Genomic DNA, 24046 nt, shown 5'->3' with positions numbered 1-24046 from the left:
GTGGGACTATCAAAGGCTTACTGAAGTCTAGTTATATAATCATAGTTTATTTTTGTATAAAAATGTTTTCTGACCTCATCATAGTAGTTAACCAGATTGGTTAACTACTTCATGAAATCCTGAAAGATTACCAGCATAGTTAATTTTCAGAATTTCATTCTTATTGTGTCTGTAACCATAGACTCCCATTATCTTGTTCACAGAAGTCAAACTCGGTGATTTGTAGTTTCCCCATAACCTCTTTAGCTACTCATGGAATAGGGAGACATTAGCACCCCTCTGGTTTAAGTTGCATCCTGCAGTCTAATGATGATCTTATTAACATTTCTAATGATTTGATGTACTTACAGGTTGCTTTTTTTATTATAACCGGATGGACACCACCCTACCCTTAATAGGTGAAATATTGTCACAATAGCTTTTGCACCACTAACTATCTAATTAAAAAACAACAACAATCCTCTCTGATATGCATTTTTGACTTATCCTCTGGCTTGAATGTCTTTCAATTGTAAAGGACATTGTATAAATATTTTGCTATTGCTTTAAATCATATTTTGCCATAAACTTTAATATTTATAAATGTTATGATGTAGTAGGGGAAAAAAAGCTACTTGTAATACAGAATTAAAACTACTTGTGTTCATTTTAAAAATTGTCATTTTGTTTAGCACTAAAAAAAAGTATATGGAACAGGAAAACATTTAATTATGCTTACCATTGTAAAAGAACTATTTTTAAAGCTGAAACATTTTTGTACTTCTCAAGCTTTTGTTACTTTGCCACATAAAGTGTTACTGAGATAGGCATCGTTACATCATTATGATATATCAGATGGCATAATATAGTAGAACTTCATAAATCCGACATCCTTGGAGATATAGCATATTCTAGAATTTTGAAAATTCTGGTTATATTCAATTAGCCTAAGAATTCTGAGTTAATTCATTATTTTTCTTAGATAATGCAGTAGCTCTTCTCCCTGTAATCTCCACAGAATGATAGTTACCACCATTAAGCTAAAATAAATATTAACCCATACCACTGGATTGGAACAGTCAGTGACATACTTTCCTAAGAAATAAAGGTTGATGTTCTGTTTCTACTTCTGGTTTGGATGTTACTATGATTGTTCAGTATTTTTTAATATGAGATATAAATAGAGCTTTGATATGATTTCAGTAATCAAATTGCCCTAAAAACTAATTGCTGTTAAGTTCTATACTGTAAACTAGTACTGAATGACTTACAAAATGAATAATATTGTACGTTGTTAAAACATTGTAACAATGATATACAGTCTAGGAGAAATCTAAAATAGAAAGAAATTTGTGTTTGGAAATCATTAATGAAATATAATGCATAAGTTTGTACTTCTGGTGCCTTTGTTTTTTTTAATATCTGGCAAGCCTCTTTCCTTCTGCTCTTGCACAGTTGACTACTCTCAGAGAAATATTTAGAAAGTTCTGGATATTTGAGGTTCTGCTGTATATTGGGATTTCATAGTTTATTATGTTTTGGGCCTTGTAATCTCAATGAGGTGATGTATTGTTTATATAAATTTTATGATATAGAATTCTTAAAAAAAAAAGTCATGTTTTTTTAGAAGATGCTTAGTGCATTATTTGAATATGCATGGTGACACATGAATGAAAAGTTTGTTTATTTGTTGGCCTGTTTTTTTTTTTTTTTTTGCTTTTGATGCCCTTTGCTTCTCCCTCATGTTCTTTTGTCATTTTATGGTGTTTAGAGGTATATTTCCTTGTTTTCTGTGACCAAGTATTTGTGTGGTAGTCTCATAAAATCTCAGCTTTTACTGTTACAAAGGTTTTTGTCAGGTAATTCTTTATTCAGTTTTATTTTTATTAAAAATTAAAAAGAAGAATTAATATTTTTTCTGGAGTGTATTTAATGAAATTTTGTGTGGTCCAATGATTAAAGTTTTATTATTAGTATTGGCAAAGGATTCAAGGAATCAACTTATAAAGCATCAGCAAAAAAAAAAAAAAAAAAAAACTTACCATGTTACCTGTCTATCCCGTTTAATTATTTTTCTTCTTATTCTTCCTTAAATTTATTCAAACTACCCACTTCCACAGTGACAGATGGAAGTTTGTTCCAGCAGTCACATACCCTCTGGTGGTAAGCAAATTCTCACACATCTGTCCTCTAACCATCTTTCTTCAGTTTAAATTTATGCTCCCTTATTGTGTGTTGTTTGATCTAGAGTAAGGATGCCATCAACATTTAGAATACTCGTCTATTCAAAGCCTTAAACACATTAATCTGATTGCCTCACAAGTGCATATTCTTGATAAGAGGACCCTTTTGTTGTCCTTACTAATCTCATTGCTCTTCTCTGCACCCATTCCAACAGATCCACCTTCCAAAAATGAGACTTCCAGACTTGTATTTAGTATTCAAAATGTGGCCTAAACCTTGCCTTATACAATGGAATAATTACCTGCTTATCTATGCTGACAAAATTCCTGTGCATCATTAATAAAACCCCATGAGCTGTCCTGGCAGCCTATCTACATTGCTCAGAGAGTGTCATGTCTGACTGCATAATTTTGACTTTTTCATTCTGTACTGTCTTGAGTGTGGTAACATACAGTTGGTATGTTATTCTGGGATTACTGCTACCCATATGCAGTACCTTTCATTTGTCAGTGTTAAACTTCAGTTGCCTTTTTCCTTTGACTGCCTTTTATTGGAATGTCTCTGCTTTAAGAAATAAAATGGAGCATTTAATTAATATCCTTTCAGATTTTAGGTTTGTAGCTTGTTCTGAAACTTGGTTTGATGTTAGTCACAATTCGTTGAACCTGGCTGCTATGTTTAATGTTGCATTTTATCAAACTTTTATGGGGGAAATGTGTTCGTATTTTCTGTGTATTCATAGATCATTCCATTATAGTTTTACAGAATTGGTGTGTTTCTTTATTCAAACTATCTCTATTTTACTTAGCTGTAGCAGTCAAAATAAAATATTCTCAGTCCTTAATTATTTTTATTGTGTGTTATTTTGCCTACATTACTAAAGGAACAGGAGATAACTTTATTCAGTGATACTTTTCTATAATCACTATTAACATTTAAGTTATTGCTGGCTTTAATCTAGTCAGAAAAATCCATTTTCTTTTATGGTTTGGTTTCTCATTTTGCTTCTATGGTCTGTAATATTTTTTTCTCCTCACCTAGAGGTTTCTACCTTTCTAGATAGAATTGTTTCTGATTATATCTGCTTTTCTTTTTTTGCTCAACTTCTATTAATTATTAATGTACTTCTATTAATTATGCACACTAGGTTGCTCTATCTTTGCATCTGAAGTTTATTTTAAGTTATCAACTTCATGTGGGAAATTCAAATGAATTTCCCACATGTGCATGCTGCCGCTGGCTAAAGCGAATCAACTTACACGGAACACTGAGTGACACAGAGGACACCTTCACTCATTGTTACTATAGTGATACAGGGAGGGGAAAAAAATGCATGTAACTGTTTCTTGGTATAAGAAACACAACCAAAAGAAATGCAACAAATTGTTTTTGAAAAACAAAAAGATCGTGCTTCCTTTTTTCGATGTGTATTGCATCTACTAACACAAAATCAAGGAAATTCATCTGTGGGAAGCCACATTGGAAGTGGAAAAAACTGCTGTAAAACTGATAAAACTACAATGCGCATTTGATTAAAAAAAATAAAATTTGCTTTATTGTAATTGTTTTAGGCAACAATATTGGTACAGCATGTTTTCTGGATGTATATTTTATCTTCTAACAATTTCCAGAAAATAGAGGGCGATTCTAAATTATTGTCAGGATTTCTGTGGCCTATAATTTTCAAACCGAAACAACAAAATAAAACTACTTATGAAATATGAAAGTGTAACTCAAAGTTTTATTTGGCAATGCTGTACTCGCCACATTGATGTCTGCGAGATATTGACGGCATTACTTCAAAATGGCGACTGTTCAAGAGAAGGCAATGTGCATACTTTGGTTTTTCAAAACAAAGTCCATTATCACAATGCAACGTTGTTACAGAACTCAGTATGGAAAAGATCCACCTTCAGATAATGCTATCCGACGTTGGTTAAAGCAATTTCAAGAGACTGGTAGTGTTCTGCACTGAAAAGGAGCGGGAAGACTGAGCATTTCGCAGGAAGATGTTGATCGAATCCATAGTGTTTTCCCGAAGCCCACAAAAATTAACTAGACGAGCTTTTTTGCATTTAGATATACCACAAACGACTGTTTGGAGGGTTGTTTTATCTGCCTTCACCTCCATGCCTATAAACTGTAGATTGTGCAGGATTTAAAGCTGAATGATAAACCCTGCTGTTTCCAATTTGCCCAAGACATTTTATCAAATGTCGAAGCTGATGAAAATTACCTTCGGAGATGGAGATTTAGTGATGAAGCAATGTTTTACGTATCAGAGAGGGTAAATCATTATAAATGCAGAATATGGGGATCAGAAAACCCTCACGGCATTTGAGAATTCGAAAGAGATAGTACAAAGGTCAATGTCTTGGTGTGCTTTATCATGTTCGGACGTTTTGGGGCCCTTTTTCTTTGTGGAAAAAACAGTGACAGCAGTGACCTATCTGGACATGCTACAGCTGTTACCCCAGTTGGAATATCATCAGCCAAATGTGATGTTCCAGCAAGATGGTACACTGCCACATTGGGCTCTTATTGTCTGAGAATTTCTTGACATGCATTTTCCTGGGCACTGACTTCTGTGCTCACCCAATCTTATGCTGCTTGATTTCTTCCTGTGGGGATACATGAAGGACATTGTGTACAAGACCCCTGTGGCCTCCCTCGATGAACTGAAGCTCAGAATTGTTGCTGTGATCAAAACAGTTACCGCAAATGCCGGAGAGAAACACTTGGAGGGAAATTGAATATCGCTTGGACATCTTACATGCCACGAAAGGCATGAAGTTGTTTAGCATTCTGCAGTATTGATTCTATAGGTAATAAAACTTTTTGAGTTACACTTTCATATTCTGTAAGCAGTTTTATTTTGTTGTTTATGGTTTGAAAATTATAGGCCACAGAAATCCCAACAACAATTTAGAATCATCCTGTATTTCTATTGATAGCTGCGTTATAAAGTAATTCATTGTAAAATAATTTGTTATTGTGTGAGTAGTGGAGAACATTTTCAGCCTTTGACATGTACTTGTCAATAATCCCACTGGAAATATTGGCAAGTGAGCTGCATTATAAATTTCAAACATTACTGTATAGCTTGTCCTTGAATGCAAATGACTACAGTTACTTTTGACTGACAAGATGTTTTCGCCTTGTACAGATGTCTTATTGTGAAAAGTTACTTGTGGTAAAATCAACCAGTAGTAGTCCTTTATTCTACCTAAAGTAATTCGTTATGGTGTGGGAATGGAAAGTGTTTTTGCTCTTAATTGATATGTGCACTTCCCAGTTTTCCTAAAGCAGATCATCTGAACACAATCTGACTTAGAAGACAGTAAAAGAGTTGATAATTGGTGGTAGGTGCCATCTGGACAGCATTCAAAAGAAGAAAGAAATTTTCTGTTTTTACTTTGGGATGACCACATGGTCGGAGTTCACAAGATAGAGAGAATACAAGAAACAGTACTGCATTTAGCAGTCACCCGCTTGATTGTTTGAAATAACCTTTCCACAGTAAAACAAAAGAAGAGATAAGGAGTAAATCTATTTTTAAATAGGGTGTATCTTTTTATTGCAGCTCAGAACAAGAAATGCTGACTTCGTAACAGAATATAATACCGGATGGAGAATTTTTTTGGCTTGTGTAATAAAAAAGAATTTCTCCCTTGAAACTTTGTGATAACATCAAATGCACATCAAGGAAATATTTAAATGTTTTGTAACAATACAAATAAGTATTTTGTGAACAATCTGTTAGTTGTAGCATTCTTTGTATTGTTACAAAATATTGCAATTTTTGTAACAATACACATTTAAAAAAACAATGCATTATTCACAGTGGATGATTTTTTTTTTCTTCTTTTGCACACCAGTTTTCGAAATTTATTTTCATAATAACACAGTTATCAATATTTCTATCAATAGAAATATTGATAGCTTTGTTATTATGAAAGTTTGTTAGAAGATCAAATATACATCCATAAAATATGCTGCACTGATATTTTTCCATAAAAACCATTTTAATAAAGCAAACTTTTTTATCAAATATGCATTGCAGTGTTAACAGATTTAAACAGTTTTCCCATTTCCACCGTGGCTTCCAACAGATGAATTTTCTTAATTTTCTGTTAGTAGATGCAATATGTGGTATTCTGTAGGGAAGTGGAGGACACAAGCTGATTAAACTTTAACAGGGAGCTAAATGATTTTTAATAACTGAGAGCAAAGTGGAGGAGAGATTGTTGAGAAATTGGGTTTGTTAAGTGGAAGTCTTGTCTGACCAATTTGATTGGATACTATGATGTGGTCACAAAGGAACTGGATGCAAAAAGTTAAACATAAGAAAGGCACTTGGGATGGATGGGATCTATCCGGTTATATTAAAGGAGGCAGCAAAGGAAGTAAGCAAACCCTTAGCCATAATTAGGAGAGCATCATCGGACTCGGGAGATCCCCACAGACTGGAGATGTGCAAATGTATCCCCAATTCATAAAGGGAGATCAAAGGGTGACATGAGTAATTACAGACTTGTTAGTTTAACTTCTGTTCCAGAGAAAATAATGCAGTTACTGGATAAAGAAGCATTGCAGGATCATCTAGACAAGACTGCAGTAATAATTCAGACAGAGCATAGGTTTGTTAAGGAGATGTCTTGTCTGACCAATTTGATTGGATACTATGATGTGGTTACAAAGGAACTGAATGCAAAAAATAATTTTGATATCATATACTTGGATTACAGGAAGTCTTTTGATACTTTTGCATGTGAAAGACTACTATACAAATTGAAGCAGTATGCCATTAAGGGCAGGTAGCTGCAATGGATAAAAGGACGGTTGAGTGGGAGAAGACAGAGAGTGGTAATCAATGGACACTGCTCTTCATGGACTTATGTTATTAGTGGAATCCCACAGGGTTCAGTGTTGGGACCATTGTTGTTTTGTATATTTATTAATGATATCGATGAAGATATATCAGGCTTACTGTTCACGTTTGCAGAAAGGTTGACAGGGTTGTTAATAATAGTAATGACAGTATGCTGCTGCAAAAGAAGGCACCTCCATAGCCAGGTGGGCAGGAGCAGCAGTGCGTAGCACACGCTTCTTGATTAGACCGGGGTTCAAGCCCGTGACCACCAAATACGGAGGATGCGGAAAGGTCAGGGAATGACCACTGCTTATCCCCGGAGCAATATGGCCTTAGTTGCTAATGCTCCTAAAAACCAAACAACAACAACTACAAAGCTGCAAAAGGATCTAGAAAAGTTGTGCAAATGGGCTGAGAAGTAGGAACTGAAGCTTAACGTTGACATATGCAAAGTACTGCATATGGGTAGCAGTAACCCAGAGAAATGTACTAACTGTGTGGTACTACTCTCAGGCTAGTAGAGAATGAAAAAAGGCCTGGGGGTAATTGTGCAATAAAATATGAAGTTTTCTGAGCAGTGCAGAAAGGCTGCCAAAGCAGGTCATGGGGTCTTGTCAAAGATATACAGGAATTTTGCTAGTAGGGAAAAGGGAGGTGATTATCCCTTTGTATAAGGCAGTGGTCAGGCCACACCTTGAGAACTGCATACTGGTATGGAGGCCTCATTTTAGAAAGGATGTAGAGTTGCTAGAATGAGTACAGAGAAGAGCAAGAAGATTGTTGGGGGGAATGAAGGGGTCTTCTTACCAAGAAAGGATTAAGTCCTGCAAATTGTAGCATCTGGAGACTAGACACCTGCAAGGTGATCTGATTGGTGTGTAAGGCCTTCAATCCCATCAATGCTGTTGATGTGATTCTTCCTCTTGCACAGATTGCATATCTGAGGGGGCATAAATTCAAATTGAGGAAAGACAGTTGTAGACTAGATATGCGGAAATCTGCCTTTAGCCAGCAGGTAGTTGATTGCTGTGACAAACTTTCATCTGTCATTGCGGAAATTGACAGCTGAAATAAATTCAAGGAAGAACTGGACAACCTTTTAGAGAGAATGGATGGGTGAAATGGGAATTTGGTTTTTTTTTTTTTTTTTTTTTTTTTTGGCTGATGCTGTATAAGCTTGCTTCCTTACATCATCATGGCTCTGCTAATGCTACAAAAGCCTTTGAGCTGCTCTGGTAGCCTGTCTTCACTGCTGGCGTAGTGATGGTTGTGTTAAATGCCTATGGAATTGTGCTCCTTTCTTTTAATGTATAAGCGTGGTTTAAAGAGTAGTTATGTTTATAAAATATATGACATGGATAGAAATAACTTTGGTGAGTCATAGGATAAAATTTTATTGCAGGTATTGAAGAGACACTCAAGATATCGGTGTTTGGAAATTGTCTTTGAACTCTAATAGCAACATATATAGACCATAGCCTCATAGGCTTAATGTAGAGGATTTTCCCTTGTGAAAATTCCCATATACTCTACATTGTCCCGTTGAGATAACATTACACAAAATGGAGACTTGTTATCTTATTGCCTTGGAAATTTACTGGCTTTGTGGTATTTAATTTTTGCTTCTCCACTTTAGGGAGAAGCCATTAAATATTTATATGTCACTATATACTATGAATATATCAGTCTTTATTAGTTAGATTTCACATTTACATTTTGGAAAAGTCCCATAGGTTAACATGGGGCTAGTTTTGGACTACTTTTAAAGAAATTTAAAGTGGCTAGAACTCTTAATTTTGGAGTTGAGCATCTTACTTTGTAGGAAAAGAATCTACTTAAAATTACTCATTTTGTAAATAATTTTGTGGCGCCCCCCCCCCTGTCCGTTAGGGGCTGAGACCTGTAAGCCAACCTTGGTGAATTCTTCAACTCTTATGCAGATTTCATCCCGAGTGGGGTAAAATGTTTATATAGACATATGTTGTTAAACTGTTGAAATTAATTGGTTGTTGTTGTCTAAATTACTTGTCTAATTAACATAATGTTAGAAGAAGACTGAGATATTACTTGATCTCAGGAATTTAGCATTAGCATTAGTAGAGGCATTTGATGCAAGAAAGCAAGCTTATGCAGCATCAGCCAAAAAAAAAAAAAAACCCACTTCCACTTCACCCCTCTGTTCGTTCAAAATACCTGTCCAGCTGAGCCTTAAACTTATTTAGGCTATCAACCTCCACCACAAGGGATGGAAGTCTGTTCCACCAACCAACCACCCGCTTTGAAGTATATTTTTCTTCTATTGATTTTGCAACAAAACAGATGTCTCCTAATAAAGAATTTTTTCAGACACCAGTAAAGCATAAAGGTAAAATGAAATCAAAGACCCCTAAAACTGTTACAAAAGTGGAAAAAGACAAAACTAAACTTGATAAAACAAAATTGTATAAAAATAAGACTTTGAATGATGAAGATAAGAACCGCTAGTCTCTCATTAAAGAAGTTCAAGCTAGCACAGCTGAGGGCTATGCAGTTCTTGATTCCAAGTGGTACAGGGGATAAAATAGTAGGGAGGACCAAGGGATTTCTTTTATAGATGGTTTGAACCTCAGAGGATCAATACATGCCTCGGAGGTGTATGTGACATTGGCTAAGATAAGAAGGACTTTAGGAGAAATAATGTCTAAAGGTCAAGTAAAATAAAAAAACCAGTGTCTAATAGAATTTATGGTCTCTGGGCTGACGTGGAGGCGGTGACAACAGCTTTGGTTGTGGACAATGAGCATCTAAAGGTACAAGCTAGGGATCTGAGGGAGAGTGCTTCTCAGATAAAAGAAATGTTAGATTGCCAGATTGAACCTCATAAGAAGTCTTATGCAGAGGTAATGCAGCAGGATCTCAAGTTAATTGATCCTGTTGATATCCAGAATAAACCAAGATCCAAACAGAGGACTGACAATGCAAGTCGGGATAGATCCTTATCAGTTCCTAGAGGTGTGCTTGATCCTCAGAATCTGATTATTTCTAGGCCTACTGAGGACTCTTCTTTGAGTTCAAGTCAGGATATAAAGCAGAAGGTGACTCAAGTCATTAAGCATGACCACAAGGAGATGAAATTATAAGGTATTCATATCCTTAGGAATAGGGGGATCCTTGTGGAGACCACAAATTCGGTGGATGCTAATAGGATCTATTCTGCTTCTGCTTTGAAGGGATAGGTCTTACAATGGAGAAACCATGGTTATCGGATCCAGCAGTGTTAATATATGGTTTCCCTCGTGAATAAGGAGGAAATACTTGATGATCTTTTCGTTAAAAACTTAAATGACTATGGTTTCTCGCAAGATGAAGTTAAAGATGAGGTGACTTTCAGATTTAGTTCTGGATTGGGTGCAGAGGTGGTTGGATTTAGTCCTCGCATGATGCCATGTATTTTAGATAGCGATAGAATCTATCTAGGATTTACATCACACATGTTCCGTAAATTTACAATTGTAAGCAAGTGTTTCCATTGTTTGGGGTATGGCCACTCGGCACAATTTTGTTCACATAAGGCAGTTTCTTGTGGACACTGTGCAGAGGGTGGTCATGTCTATGGAGATTGCCCCCATAAAGAAGACTCTCCAAAATGTATCAACTGCAAGAGACGTGGTAGAAATTACAATCATTCTGTAAAGGATGCCAGGTTTCCAGAATACTTAAAAGTGGTACAACTTATGGACAGCAGAACCAAACGTGAGTGTTGAAACTATGTTGGAAAACTTCAAGAAGCTGGGCTACAACATGAGTGCCAAGGTTGTTGTTGTTTTTTTTTTTTTTTACTTTTTTTTTTTTTTTTTTTTTTTGCACTTCCCCACATTGACTACTTCCCAGAAAATCTGGGACATGTTAATGAAGAGCAGGGTGAGAGATTTCACCAGGACATTAAAGAAATGGAGATGAAGTACCAGGGGAGGGCACATGATGTCTGACTATGGTCAGATGCTGAAGGGGGACTGTAAAGTAGAAGAATGTGCAAGAAAAATCAAAGAAATCAAAATTTGAACCACCGTAGATCAGTTTTTAAAATTTACCACTTTTTACCACACTGCCCTTTTTAATAGTGTTTTAAACATATATTTAAATATAAAAGTCTGGTAAAAATAGCATTTTGTTATAATTTTAGTGTACAAATTCCAAAAAAAAATTGTTAAAAATAAAATTTTATTTCATGATTTTTCTTCAAAAATCATGAAATAAAATTTGAAGAAACCTGATATGATGGTAATAAAATTTGAAGAAACCTGATATGATGGTAACAAATTTTGAAGAAACCTGATATGATGTTAACAAATGGAAGTCATTTTTGAAATCAGCATTGAAAAATGATTCAGGAATTCCCTTTTCTGAAAAAACATCAGTAAATTTTTTTCAAAGTGCAGAATAGTGTTATATCTTTGAGCATAGTTCTAGGGTTTCAACAGATTAGTCAATATATGGCAACTATTCTTTGTGAATATCTTATCTATGTAGGAGAGATATAAGTTTGTTTTAGAGGGGGATACTTGGGAGGAGGGTCTTTTTTTATAGTCACTACCATATTTGTACTTATTATTTGTTGTAAAACAAATAATAATGAATATTATTATTATTCCATTTATGTGATATATATCGGTAGTTAAGACAGAGCCGACCGGGCTAGCTGGGTGGGTAAAGTGCCTGCCTGGCAACCCAAAGGTCGCGAGTTCGAATCCCGCCTCGGGCTTGGATCAAAGTACTACAAAAACCTTGGGAGGTGCATTATGGCCACAGAAGCGGATGCGCCAACAACTACCAAAAAAAAAAAGTTAAGATAGCAGTGTTTTTTAAATCCTACTGGTGGGATTTCAGAAAAGTGAACTTTACAAAGAACCCTTCATTATAGGCATGACTAATATCATTAATTGGAATAAAGGTGTAAAATAAATAGTAACCATGTCCATGTCTTTGAAAGAAAGGTTTTTAAAAAACAAAAGTTCAAATGGTAGTAACTACAATAGAGTCCCTCCACTTACCTTCAAACATAATCCTTAAACCCCTTCCCCCCCACCACATAGATAAGAATCTCCTAATGAATATCTGCCAGGCAGGTCATTAATCTGTTGACTTCCTTGAACTAGACTCAGAGAAATAACCATCTCTAATCCCATAATCTAGAATTACATCTAAATAGCCATGAGCTAATAAAATCCAATTTCCCCACCTTAACACCCTATAACCAGGTTCTCAAAACAATCTGACATGTGATCAGCCTCAGTAGATCTTAACCTTGGTTTTAGTTGTAAAGCAACCTTAGTCTGAGATTATGTGATTATGCAGTGAACCCTCCCCTCAGTGGACTTCCTTCTATAAGGGATACCTGGTTGTGGACACTCAAGCTTTTGTCCAAGCCAAAAGTATTAGAAATTAAACATTAGACCTCTTGTGCACTTTAATACATGTTATTTTAGTATTTATGGCCTCCCTGGATGGGACACTTTCAAGGGTAATTGATACACATATGCATTTTGGTTGGTCAGCGGCATTTAGCATTAGCATTAGTTGAAGCATGTGATGCAAGAAAACAAGCTTATATAGCATCAGCCAAAAAAAAAAAAAAAAAAACCACCTTCCCATTTCACCCATCCGGTCACTCCAAATGTTTGTCAACTTCAGCCTTAAATTTATTTAAGCTATCAACTTCCACAACAACAGATGGAAGTCTGTTCCAGCAATCAACAACTCGCTGTCTAAAGGGAAACCTTCAGGTTCTTAATCTGAGCAAGCAGAAGTATTCCATCAGCACTGAGCCTGCTCAAACCATTCAAGGCCTTATACACCTCAATTAGATCACCTCACAGATGCCTAGTCTCCGGCTGCTGCAGTTTGTAGAACTTAAGCCTATCTTGGTAAGAGAACCCTTCATCCCCCCCCACACACACCAATCTTTTTGCCTTTCTCTGTACACGCTAAAGCAACTGTACATCCTTCCTAAAATGAGGCCTCCAGACCTGTACACAGTACTCGAGGTGTGGCCTGACTGTTGTCCTTATTCAAAGGGATAATCACTTCATTTTCCCTACTAGCAAAATTCCTTATATATCATTGAAAATACCTCATGATCTACTCTGGCAGCCTGTCTGCATTGCTCAGCAAACTTAACATTTGACTGCACAGTTACTCCCAGATCTTTTTCATTTTCTACCGCCCTAAGTGTAGTACCACACAGTTGGTACGTTTCTCTGGGGTTATTTCTACCCATATGCAATACTTTGCATTTGTCAATGTTAAACTTCAGTTGCCACTTCTCAGCCCATCTGCCCAAATTGTCTAGATCCTGTTGCAGTAGCACACTGCCATTATGGTCATTAACAACCCTGCCAACCTTTGTATCATCTGCAAACTTTGACATTAAGCCTGATATACCTTCATCAATATCATTGATAAATGTACAAAACAACAGTGGGCCCAACACCGAACCCTGGGGGATTCCACTAATAACATTAGTCCACGAAGAGCAGCATCCATTGATTTCCACTCTGTCTTCTCCCACTCATCCACCCTTTTATCTATTGTAGGAACTTAACCTTAACACCATACTGCTCCAATTTGTATAGTAGTCTTCCATGTACAACAGTGTCAAAAGCTTTCCTGATATAAAAATTATTTTTTCATCCAGTTCCTTTATAACCACATCATAGTATCCAATCAAATTTGTCAAACAAGACTTTCCCTTAACAAACCCATACTCTGTCTGAATTATTACTGCAGTCTTGGCTTTATAATCCTTCAATGATTCTTTTACCAGTGATTCCATTATGTCACCCTTTGATCCTCCTTTGTGAACTGGGGATATGTTTGCACATCTCCACTTCGTGGGGGACTTCCTCTGAATCCAAGGATACTCTCATAATTATGGCTAAGAGTTTACTTACTTCCTTTGCCGCCTCCTTTAATATAACTGGATAGATCCCTTCCACCCCAAGTGCCTTTCTAATGTTTAACCTCAACAATTTCTCCTCCACTTTCACTCAGTTATTACAAAATCATTAAGGTGCCTCCGTAGCCAGGTGGGCAGGAGCAGCAGTGCATAGCACACGCTTCTTGATTAGACTGGGGTTCAAGCCCGTGACCACCAAATACGGAGGATTTGGAAAGGTCAGGGAATGACTACTGCATATCCCTGGAGTAATATGGCCTTAGTTGCTAATGCTCCTAAAAACCATATAACAAACAAACAAACAAAATCATTAAGCACCCTGCTACAATTTGATAACCTTCTGGCATTTTCCAACCTTAATAACTCCTCATGTGTGAATGTAGATGCAAAATACTCTTTCGGTTTGTTTGTTGTCTGAGCAGGATCATCAACAGTCGAACCATTGATATCAAGTGGACCAATATGATTCACCCCTTTCTTCTAGAGTTTATATAAGTAAAGAAGTCCTTGCTGTTTTTATCAGCATCCTCTGCCAAATATTTCTCATAATCTGCCTTCGCTTGCCTAACATCCTTTGTGACTTGATTATAGACTAGCTTCTATCTACCATAGGCTTGTGTCCCCTGATAATTTATATGCATCCCATGCATTTTTATTCTCTACCACGAGTCTCATTAGTTCATCTGACATTATTAGAAGCTTTAACCTTGAACAGTATTTCTTAATTGGTATGAAAAGTCTAGTAGCTTCCATGATTAATTTCTTGAATGCTTCCCACTTAGAATTTGCTGTTGGTAACATCATCAGTTGGTCCCACTGTACAGAATTTAAAAATTGTCTGAGACCACACCTTTACAGAAGCAAAAACCTTTCCCTTTACCCCTGATGGTAATTATATCTTTAAATAACTCCCACATCAGTACACTGTGATCACTGCCACCTAGTGGTTCCTTTATCCGTAAATTCTTAATGCAAGAATAATCACTGCTGATAACCAGATCAAGAGTAGTACACACTCTCTCTGGTTGCCTCTTAGACATTCTGCTGCAGAAAACAATCATCCAATAAATCCACAAAAGTCTTGCTAGGGTGCGAGTGACCAATCGCAAGTTCCAGTCAATATCTGGGAAGTTAAAATCCCCCATTATAACATAATCTGATTTACTGGCTCATTCGATTTCTGTGTAAAATTTTTCATTGTGCTCATTAGAGTCCTTAGGCCTATAACATACTCCTACTCTCATTTTTGCTTTCCCAGTGATTATGGCAGCAAAATCCAAAACTCTAATCCTGGTGGTATTTACCAACCCCAAAAACACAGAGTGTATACTTTAGTTCAAAAAGGTGTACTCTACGACTGCTGTCATGTATAAATTTCAAAAACAGTTTAAAAAGAGGCCACCAAGTAGACTGAGAATTCTGCAACAGTACGAAAAATTCATAAAGGATGCCTGTTTCTGCAATAATCATCCTGGCAGAGGCGGTAGCAGAACAAAACTCAGTGAGGGCATAGTTGAGTGATGCCTCCATAGCCAGGTGGGCAGGAGCAGCAGTGCATAGCACACACTTCTTTATTAGACTGGGGTTCGAGCCCGTGACCACCAAATACAGAGGATGGTGGAAAGGTCAGGGAATGACCACTGCATATTCCCGGAACAATATGGCCTTAGTTGCTAATGCTTCTAAAAACCAAATAACAACAGCATAGTTGAGATGGTTGGAGAGTGTTTTAAGCAAACCCCAAGGAAATCCATAAAACATGACAAGTTTAATGTCAAGGTCAACAGTATGTAACATATTGCATCACCATCTGAGGATTAAAATTGCCTATTAACCATTAATGTTCAGTACACTATATTTCATACTTAATAACATAGAAACTTAAATGTAAATAAGATTATTAAGAAAGCTCAAAGTAAGAACTCTATGTAATCGAGTTATTACATTTACCTGTTCTGCTGTCTTACGGTCACCAAAGAAGTGGTAATGGAAGTATGAGAATTATGAAAAGTCTGAGAATTATCTGTAATCCTTTAAGAAATTCAAGATAGGTTACACTCCATTTAGTTGAAGTTCTTATTTTCTCATTATTTTCCATTTTTGATTTACTTGCATGCTGCTACAAGAATAACTTAGAACAAATTTTGTTTTTAGGGAGAGAGCAAATCAAGAACTCAAGCGATTGAAGCAACATCATTATCAGTTGCATTCCACTCATGGTGATATGAGTAGTGGCAGTTCTCAGCAGATCACTTCATTAGTTTCCAAGAGTAATTCATTATCAGAAATAATTCACATTAAGAAATTGTCTCCCAGTTTAGGGAAACCAGTGCATGGGTCCTCAGTGATAGAAAATACTACATCCAGTACATACACTAAAGACATAGCTAAAGTAATTGAAAGCACTACTTCGAAGAATTTTGTTCAGTCTACTATCAGTGCTGATGCATCATCCAGAAGTATTTCCCAGGTGAATGATAGTAATTCTCAAACTACTTCTACTTCAGGGATTGCATCACAAGTAACCTTAAACACAGAAGAAATATCGCCAAGTGGACAATTGCATAGGTAGGTACTTTGTTTTATTTTGGGTTACTTCAAAAGAATTTAAATTACTACTAAACAATATCTACACCCATAACAATAAGAATATTGTTATGGGTGTTCCAACAAGATTTCAAACAAGTTTACATTAGAACTAGTGAATTGGAATCTAAAGTTTTGATGGCGTGGAAATAAGGATATAAAAATTGAATTAAATCATTTTGGACACTTTGAAACAATTGTAGTTAATATTATTGAAATACTGGCAAAAAAACAACTATTTATGAAAAAAAAATTAGAACATGAGAATATGCAAAACTAAAAATAAAAAAGCAGTTAGGATTCAGTGTAGCAGAAAGGTGACAAACATGAGACTTATTGGGAAACTGATGGAAATCAATTAGAAAACTTCTGCATTCTAACGACACACTTTTCAAAATAGTTGGTGAATGCTTTGCTATCTCAGTAATGGACACAATTCTTATTTTTATTTGCATACAAATTCGTGATATTCATTCATAAATCATAGAAGTATGCTAGGTAGGATAATTGCTGTCATTATTTTGTTTTTTGTTTCAGTGACCTTTTCTGTAGTCATAGAAAAGCTCACTTGAAACTTACTTGAATAATATTATCTCTTTTTTTTCCAATAAAAGTACAGTAAGTTTTGGTTAATGTGATCATGTTCATAGATTGAATTTTGATTCTATTAAATGGTGATTTTAATAAGCAAAAATCAGAGGAATATTATCTACAGACTAGAAAAATAAAGATATAATTACAAATTTACACTTTATCACCTTACCAATTAAAAAATTAAATGATACATGAAAATTAGAAGAATATTATCCACAAGTTAGCAAAATACAAATAAATTTACATGCTTAATTAATTTTTGAAGACTAAATGCTCAAGGCATAATACATGAGTTGAAATTAATTATATAATATCAGTGTAAATACACCCATAGTTTATCCATAAGTTTAACTACATACGTAGTGTAACGTATTTTTTCTCATATTGTGGCTACCTTCACAACGAGATACCAGGTATTGCACTACTTCAAATAAATAACACTTCTCTAGTAGAGGAGACTACTGTTATTTATTCTCAGACATGTTTCGGAGCTTGTTGGCTCACTCATCAGTGGGTGGGCAGGTACGCTGGTAATGCAAACATGCCAAATGGTGAAGATAATGATAATATTTTGAAGACTAAATGCTCAAGGCATAATACGTTATGGGTTGAAATTAACTATATAATATCGGTGTAAATACATCGATATTATACAACTGAGTTTGTATAATATAATCAGTATATGTAATCAGTGAAAAAAAACCAATATTATATTAACCTATGGCTAACCTATGGTGTATTTACACCAATATTATATAGTTAATTTCAACCCATAACGTATTATACCTTGAGCATTTAGTCTTCAAAATATTATCATTATCTTCACCATTTGGCATCTCATATTGTGGAATTAACTTCACAACCATGATGACATGTTTGCATTACCAGGGTACCTGCCCACCCACTGATGAGTGAGCCAACAAGCTCTAAAATGCATCTGAGTGGTGGTGCCCACTAAGAATAAATAACAGTAGTCTCCTCTACTAGAGAAACGTTATTTATTCGAAGTAGTGTATCCTGGTATCTCGTGAAAGTAGCCACAATATGAGATAAAATCTAGATGATGCCATTACACTATGTATGTAGTTAAACTTATGGGTAAACTATGGTGTATTTACATCGATATTATATAGCTTAATTAATGTATATACTAACAGCCATAATGCTTTGTAATATGATTATAATTTAAAATTGTCTCTTATTTTAGATTGCTTTGAATTATTACTACAAAGTCTGTCAATAGATTTTTCATTACTATAATCAGTCTATATTTACAATCACTTGGACCACTTTCTTCCGACACTCTTCAGGATGGCTGTAATTTCATGAGTCTGGAATTCATTCAGGTTCATCTTCATTTTTTTTTTTTCCCCTCTTCCTGGGCAAAATTAACAGTACCACTCAGGGCAATTTCTTCGTCTGTTAAAACTGTAGTAACTCAAACCATAATCTATAAACTAAATGATTAGACTAAAAATTCATTGTCTCATTAACTGATCTATAAAAGGTCTTAAAGGTTTTCATCATTCCCTGGTTGAGAGGTTGAATCAGTGATATGGTATATGAAGGTTGAAAAACCAATTCATTGTTTTTGAACATCCAAATTTCAAAAACACTGATTTAGCATTAGCAGAGGCATACAATGCAAGAAAACAACCTTATGCAGCCTCAGCCAAAAAAAAAACCCTCCCATTTCACCCCCCCATTCGTTCCAACTGCCTGTCCAACTCAGCCTTAAATTTATTTAGGCTATCATCTTCCACAACAAAAGATGGAAGCCTGTTCCACCAATCAGCTACCCACTGGCTAAAGGCAAATTTCCACACATCTATTCTACAACTAGTTTTCCTCAATTTGAAACTGTGCCCTCTCAAGTTCTTAATCTGAGCAAGAGGAAGAATCCTATTAGCATTCAGCTTGCTCACCCCATTCAAGGCCTTATACTCCTCAATCAGATCACTTGCAGGTGCCTATACTCTCCAGGCACTGCAATTTGCAGAACTTAAGCCTTTCTTGGTAAGAGCACCCCTTTTTTCCCCTAACCAATCTTGTTGCCCTTCTTTGTACTCATTCTAGCAACTCTACATCCTTCCTAAAATGAGGCCTCCAGACCTCTAACTCTAGGTGTGCCCTTGTACAATGGGATAATTGCCTCCCTGTCCCTGCTAGCAAAATTCATATGTGTCATTCACAAGACTCCACGACCTGCCTTGGCTGCCCATCTGCACTGCTCAGCGAACTTCATATTTAACTGCACAATTACCCCCAGGTATTTTTCATTTTCCACTTCCCTGAGTGTAGTAGCACACAGTTGGTATGTTTCTCTTCAGTTATTGCTACCCATATGCAGTACTTTGCATTTGTCAATGTTAAATTTCAGTTGCCACTTCTCAGCCCATTTTCCCAACTTATCTAGATCCAGTTGGAGTAGCATACTGTCTTTACTGTTGTTAACAACCCTACCAACTTTTGTATCATCTGCAAACTTGGACATTAATATACCTTTATCAATATCATTGATAAAGGTATTTTTAAATATACAAAGCAACAATGGGCCTAACACCGAAGCCTGGGCCCCTCGACGTGGGCACCTGTACGTGGTGAGGGGACCTCCCAGTGACGCTGCTGGACTTCCAGACTAGCATCACTGGGATCAAACGCCCACAGCCCAGGTTCCAGGCTTACATCAATGGAATCCGGCGTGTTTGCCATGCGCTGCGACCCGTGGAAATTCGGAAAGGGGGATCCTGGTGGTTGAGGGGCCCAGCTTCAATACACCACTTTGGCCCCTGCTTCGACAAGACGGGTGGTCCTGGAAGGCCCGGCTAGGATCAATCGGCTAGTAGGCTCGCCTGCGAGGGTCAACCGTGTCAATGCCACGCCCCTACCCTCATGGTCCGAGGGACAGGATTCAGGCTGGCGGCGGTGCGGGTATAGTGTCTGGGTAGCCCTGGCGTCCCACTCCCGAGCGCATTTATTGCATGCCGGTTAGTGGGCGTCCCTTTGGGCTCCGTGGTGGGTGGGGTGCCCGGGCACTGAACAGTTAAAAAAACTATGAATCCTGATAAACTCATTTCTTCAGGGGCCCCAACCCGGTCCCTATCTGCAAACTTAGATGAAGACCCAGATAGTACTATTAGTACAAAGAGGCAGCGAACAGAAGTACCATCAGGGCCTGTTCCAAGGTTCGTGATTATGCACTCAACCGGTGAAAAACCGATTGGTAAAATGTCGCCCTTTTTTATTCAAAAAGGGTTAGATGGTTTAGCAGGTTCTCCCAAATCAGTTAAGAGGCTCCGTTCTGGAGACCTCTTAATTGAAACTAAAAATGACAGGCAATCCGAACATCTACTCCGAACAACATCAATCGGAGGAATACCTATAACGGTGACACCACACAGAACATTCAATTCATCGAGAGGTGTCATTTCGGAGTGGGACCTTCTCGACGTAACCGAGGAGGAAATCTGCTTCGAATTAAAACCCCAGGGAGTTATTGCCGTCAAGAGAATTACTGCACGAAGGGATGGAAAAATAGTTAAAACCAGGAGCATTATCCTGACTTTTAACTCTCCTAAACCTCCTGACGAGATAAAAGCTGGATACATCAACTGTTCAGTGCATCCATACATTCCGAACCCTTTGCGGTGTTTTAAATGCCAGAAGTATGGACATTCTCAAATGGCCTGCCGTGGAGTCCTTGCATGCGCTCGATGCGGTGCAAAGGACCACGAAACAGCAGCATGTTCAGCCACAAAACCCACCTGTATTAACTGTGAGGGCGAACACCCAGCCTACTCACGAGCATGCCAGAGGTGGAAAGAAGAAAAAGAAATTCAACGGCTGAAGGCAGAGCTAAATATATCATACCAGGAGGCAAGGAAATCGGTGAAACCCCTGAATATCAACAGACCTACCTACGCCCAGAAGGTAGCAGGGAGATGTTCCATCGGAACTCAGACGGACACGACAATTCCTCCAAAGGAGTCTTTCACTCCCATCGCGCGGTATCTCTTAAGTTCTCAAAAACCTGCACAAAAGGACCAATCAGCTGCCACTCCTATATCGGTACCTCCTAATGCTCCACAAGTAACTAAATTAATTATGAAAGAAAATAATAAGAAAGGGGAAGTCCCCCCTAGTACCCAAGAAAAGATGGATGTCGAGAAGAAGGAGGTACCCGAAGATTCAGTCTTGGAACTCTTTGCGGAGGAAGAAATGGACACGGGACAGCGTCCATTCTTCCCCAAAAAAGATAAATCCAAGACTGATAAAAGTAAGCCCTCAGCACCTCGGAAGCCGCCTGATGGACCCACCAAGCCAAAATAATGGCTAAATTCCTACAATGGAATTGTCGTGGATTCCGGCAAAATATGGATGACATCAAGGCCCTCCTGCAAAAGCACGAGCCAGTTTTCTTTTGCTTGCAGGAGACATATCTAAAGGCAAATGATGATCCCACCATGCACAACATCACATTTTTTCGAAAGGATAGATTTGCGGATGGCCGTGTACAGGGGGGAGTGGCTATCCTTGTGGGTAACCAGACCCCAGTGCAGCCTTTGCTAATTACAACCAGCATAGAGGCTGTTGCAATTCGCCTTTCAGTGGGATTTCTATTAACTGTGTGCTCCATTTATTTGCCACCTGGGACTGACATCACCCAGGCAGACCTTGATGATCTTCTAACGCAGCTACCTCCCCCTTTCTTACCTCTCAGGGATTTTAACGGACATAACACCCTGTGGGGTAGTGCTAACATCAACGGAAGGGGACGAGTCATAGAGCGTATGCTCAATGACAATGACCTTTCCCTTCTAAATACTGGAACAAACACCTTCTTCCACATGCCTACCCGTACTTTTTCTGCCATTGATCTCTCTATCTGCTCCCCTTCTCTACTCCCTTCACTCACTTGGGAAGTGGAGGAGAATCCATACGGAAGTGATCACTTCCCTGTGATAACCTCGTTACACAGCGGGAGACCATGTCTTCCCTTCAGGTTACCACGGTGGAAGATTGATCAGGCTGACTGGACTGCCTTCCAACATCAGGCAAATTTTGATCTTAGCACAGTCAGTCAAGAGCCTATCAATGATGCAGTTAAGTACATCACAGAAAATATTGTCCAAGCAGCTGCGAATGCTGTTCCAAAAACATCTGCCCGGTTTCCACCATTTCCCAAACCTTGGTGGAATTCACAATGCACAGCAGCAAAAAAGGCTCAAAACAAAGCATGGGGGATATTCCGCCGATATCCTACCACGAACAAACGTGCCTTCAAACGTGCACGAGCTAAAGCACGCTACATCCGTCGTCAGAGTCAAAAGGAATCGTGGATCCGTTTTACATCATCTATTAACCAGTCTACCAACTCTAAGGTAGTCTGGGATAAAATCCGGAAAATGAAGGGAAAATATACATCCCACCCTTCTTCAATCCTAGATTATAATGGATGCGCTATTGCAGATCCAACTGCAATAGCCAATGCTCTTGGGGAAACATTCTTTAACATCTCCGCAACATCCTCGTACTCCCAAGAGTTCCTGGTCCTGAAACATAAACTGGAAAGAGAAGCACTTAATTTTAAGTCCAAGGGCCTCTATCCCTACAACGGGGATTTTACTATTCAGGAACTGAAAAGAGCCCTCGCTCTTTCCAAAGCAAGTGCTGTTGGACCAGATGGCATCCATTATGACATGATTAAACATCTTTCCCCAAAATCTATGGATTGTCTGCTCCTTCTGTATAACAGAATCTTTACTGAAGGGCAGTTTCCGGACTCCTGGCGAAAGGCAATCGTTCTTGCCTTTCCTAAGCCAGGAAAGGATCCAAAAGTCACCACAAATTATCGTCCTATTGCTCTGACCAGCTGTCTGTGCAAAATCCTGGAGAGAATGGTTAATTCTCGTTTAATATGGTATCTCGAAACAAATGACCTTCTCTCCAACATCCAGTGCGGCTTCCGAAGGAACCGGTCCACTTTGGACCATCTTATTAGATTGGAAGCATCCATCCGGGATGCTTTCCTAAAACGCGAACACTTGGTGTCGGTGTTCTTTGACATGGAAAAAGCGTACGACACAACTTGGAGATTTGGTATTTTAAAAGACCTTTACAACCTCGGTCTGAGATGCCACCTTCCCATTTTTATTAAAAATTTTTTATCCTGCCGTTATTTCCAAGTTCCTGTAGGATCCTCCCTTTTGCGGCCTTTTTGCCAAGAGGAGGGGGTACCACAAGGATCTGTCTTAAGTGTTACGCTTTTTGCCATTAAAATAAATTCTATTTCTGAACAACTTCCTCCAACTATAAACAGTGCACTCTATGTCGATGACTTCAGCATATTCTCTCAGTCATGCAATATGAGGGTTATTGAGAGACAACTGCAACAAGCTATTGACCGTGTTAACACCTGGGCCACGGCCAATGGTTTCAGGTTCTCACCGGAGAAGACCGTTTGCGTCCATTTTTGTCGCAAACGTAACCTCCACCCCGAACCTGAATTACGACTTGGACAAAGCACCATTCCAGTTGTATCAGAGGCGAATTCCTGGGACTCATTTTTGACAAAAAGTTGACATTTGTTCAACACATTCATCAGCTACGTACAAAGTGTACGAGAGGGCTTAACATCCTCCGCTCTCTCTCTTCTACCTCTTGGGGTGCAGACCGATGCACTCTCCTACGTCTGTACCGTGCACTTGTACGTTCAAAATTAGATTATGGGTCTCAGGTATATGCATCTGCTAGAAATAGCGCTATTCGTTGGCTTGACCCCATCCATCACCAAGCCATTCGTATCGCTACGGGTGCATTCAGAACATCACCTGTCCAAAGTCTGTATGTCGAAGCAAATGAACCATCCTTGTCGCTTCGACGAATGCAGTTGTCTC

At 37.9% G+C, this 24046-nt stretch overlaps 1 protein-coding gene across 1 annotated transcript in view; it reads left to right on the top strand.

The window, feature by feature from the left end:
* LOC150088059 (centrosomal protein of 135 kDa-like) overlaps positions 1-24046 on the top strand; it is a 507662-nt gene that overhangs the window by 465180 nt on the left and 18436 nt on the right. The window contains exon 25 of the mRNA XM_090369998.1: positions 16125-16538. Within this exon, the coding sequence (XP_090226124.1) occupies positions 16125-16538 (414 nt within the window). The remainder of the gene's footprint in view (positions 1-16124; positions 16539-24046) is intronic.

This window comes from Mastigoproctus giganteus, chromosome 3 (genome assembly GCF_048544385.1).
Source record: "Mastigoproctus giganteus isolate SK-2022 chromosome 3, ASM4854438v1, whole genome shotgun sequence".
Lineage (NCBI taxonomy): Eukaryota > Metazoa > Arthropoda > Arachnida > Uropygi > Thelyphonidae > Mastigoproctus > Mastigoproctus giganteus.
Note: the sequence above shows the minus strand (reverse complement) of the source record. Positions and strands in the feature narration are given on the sequence as shown.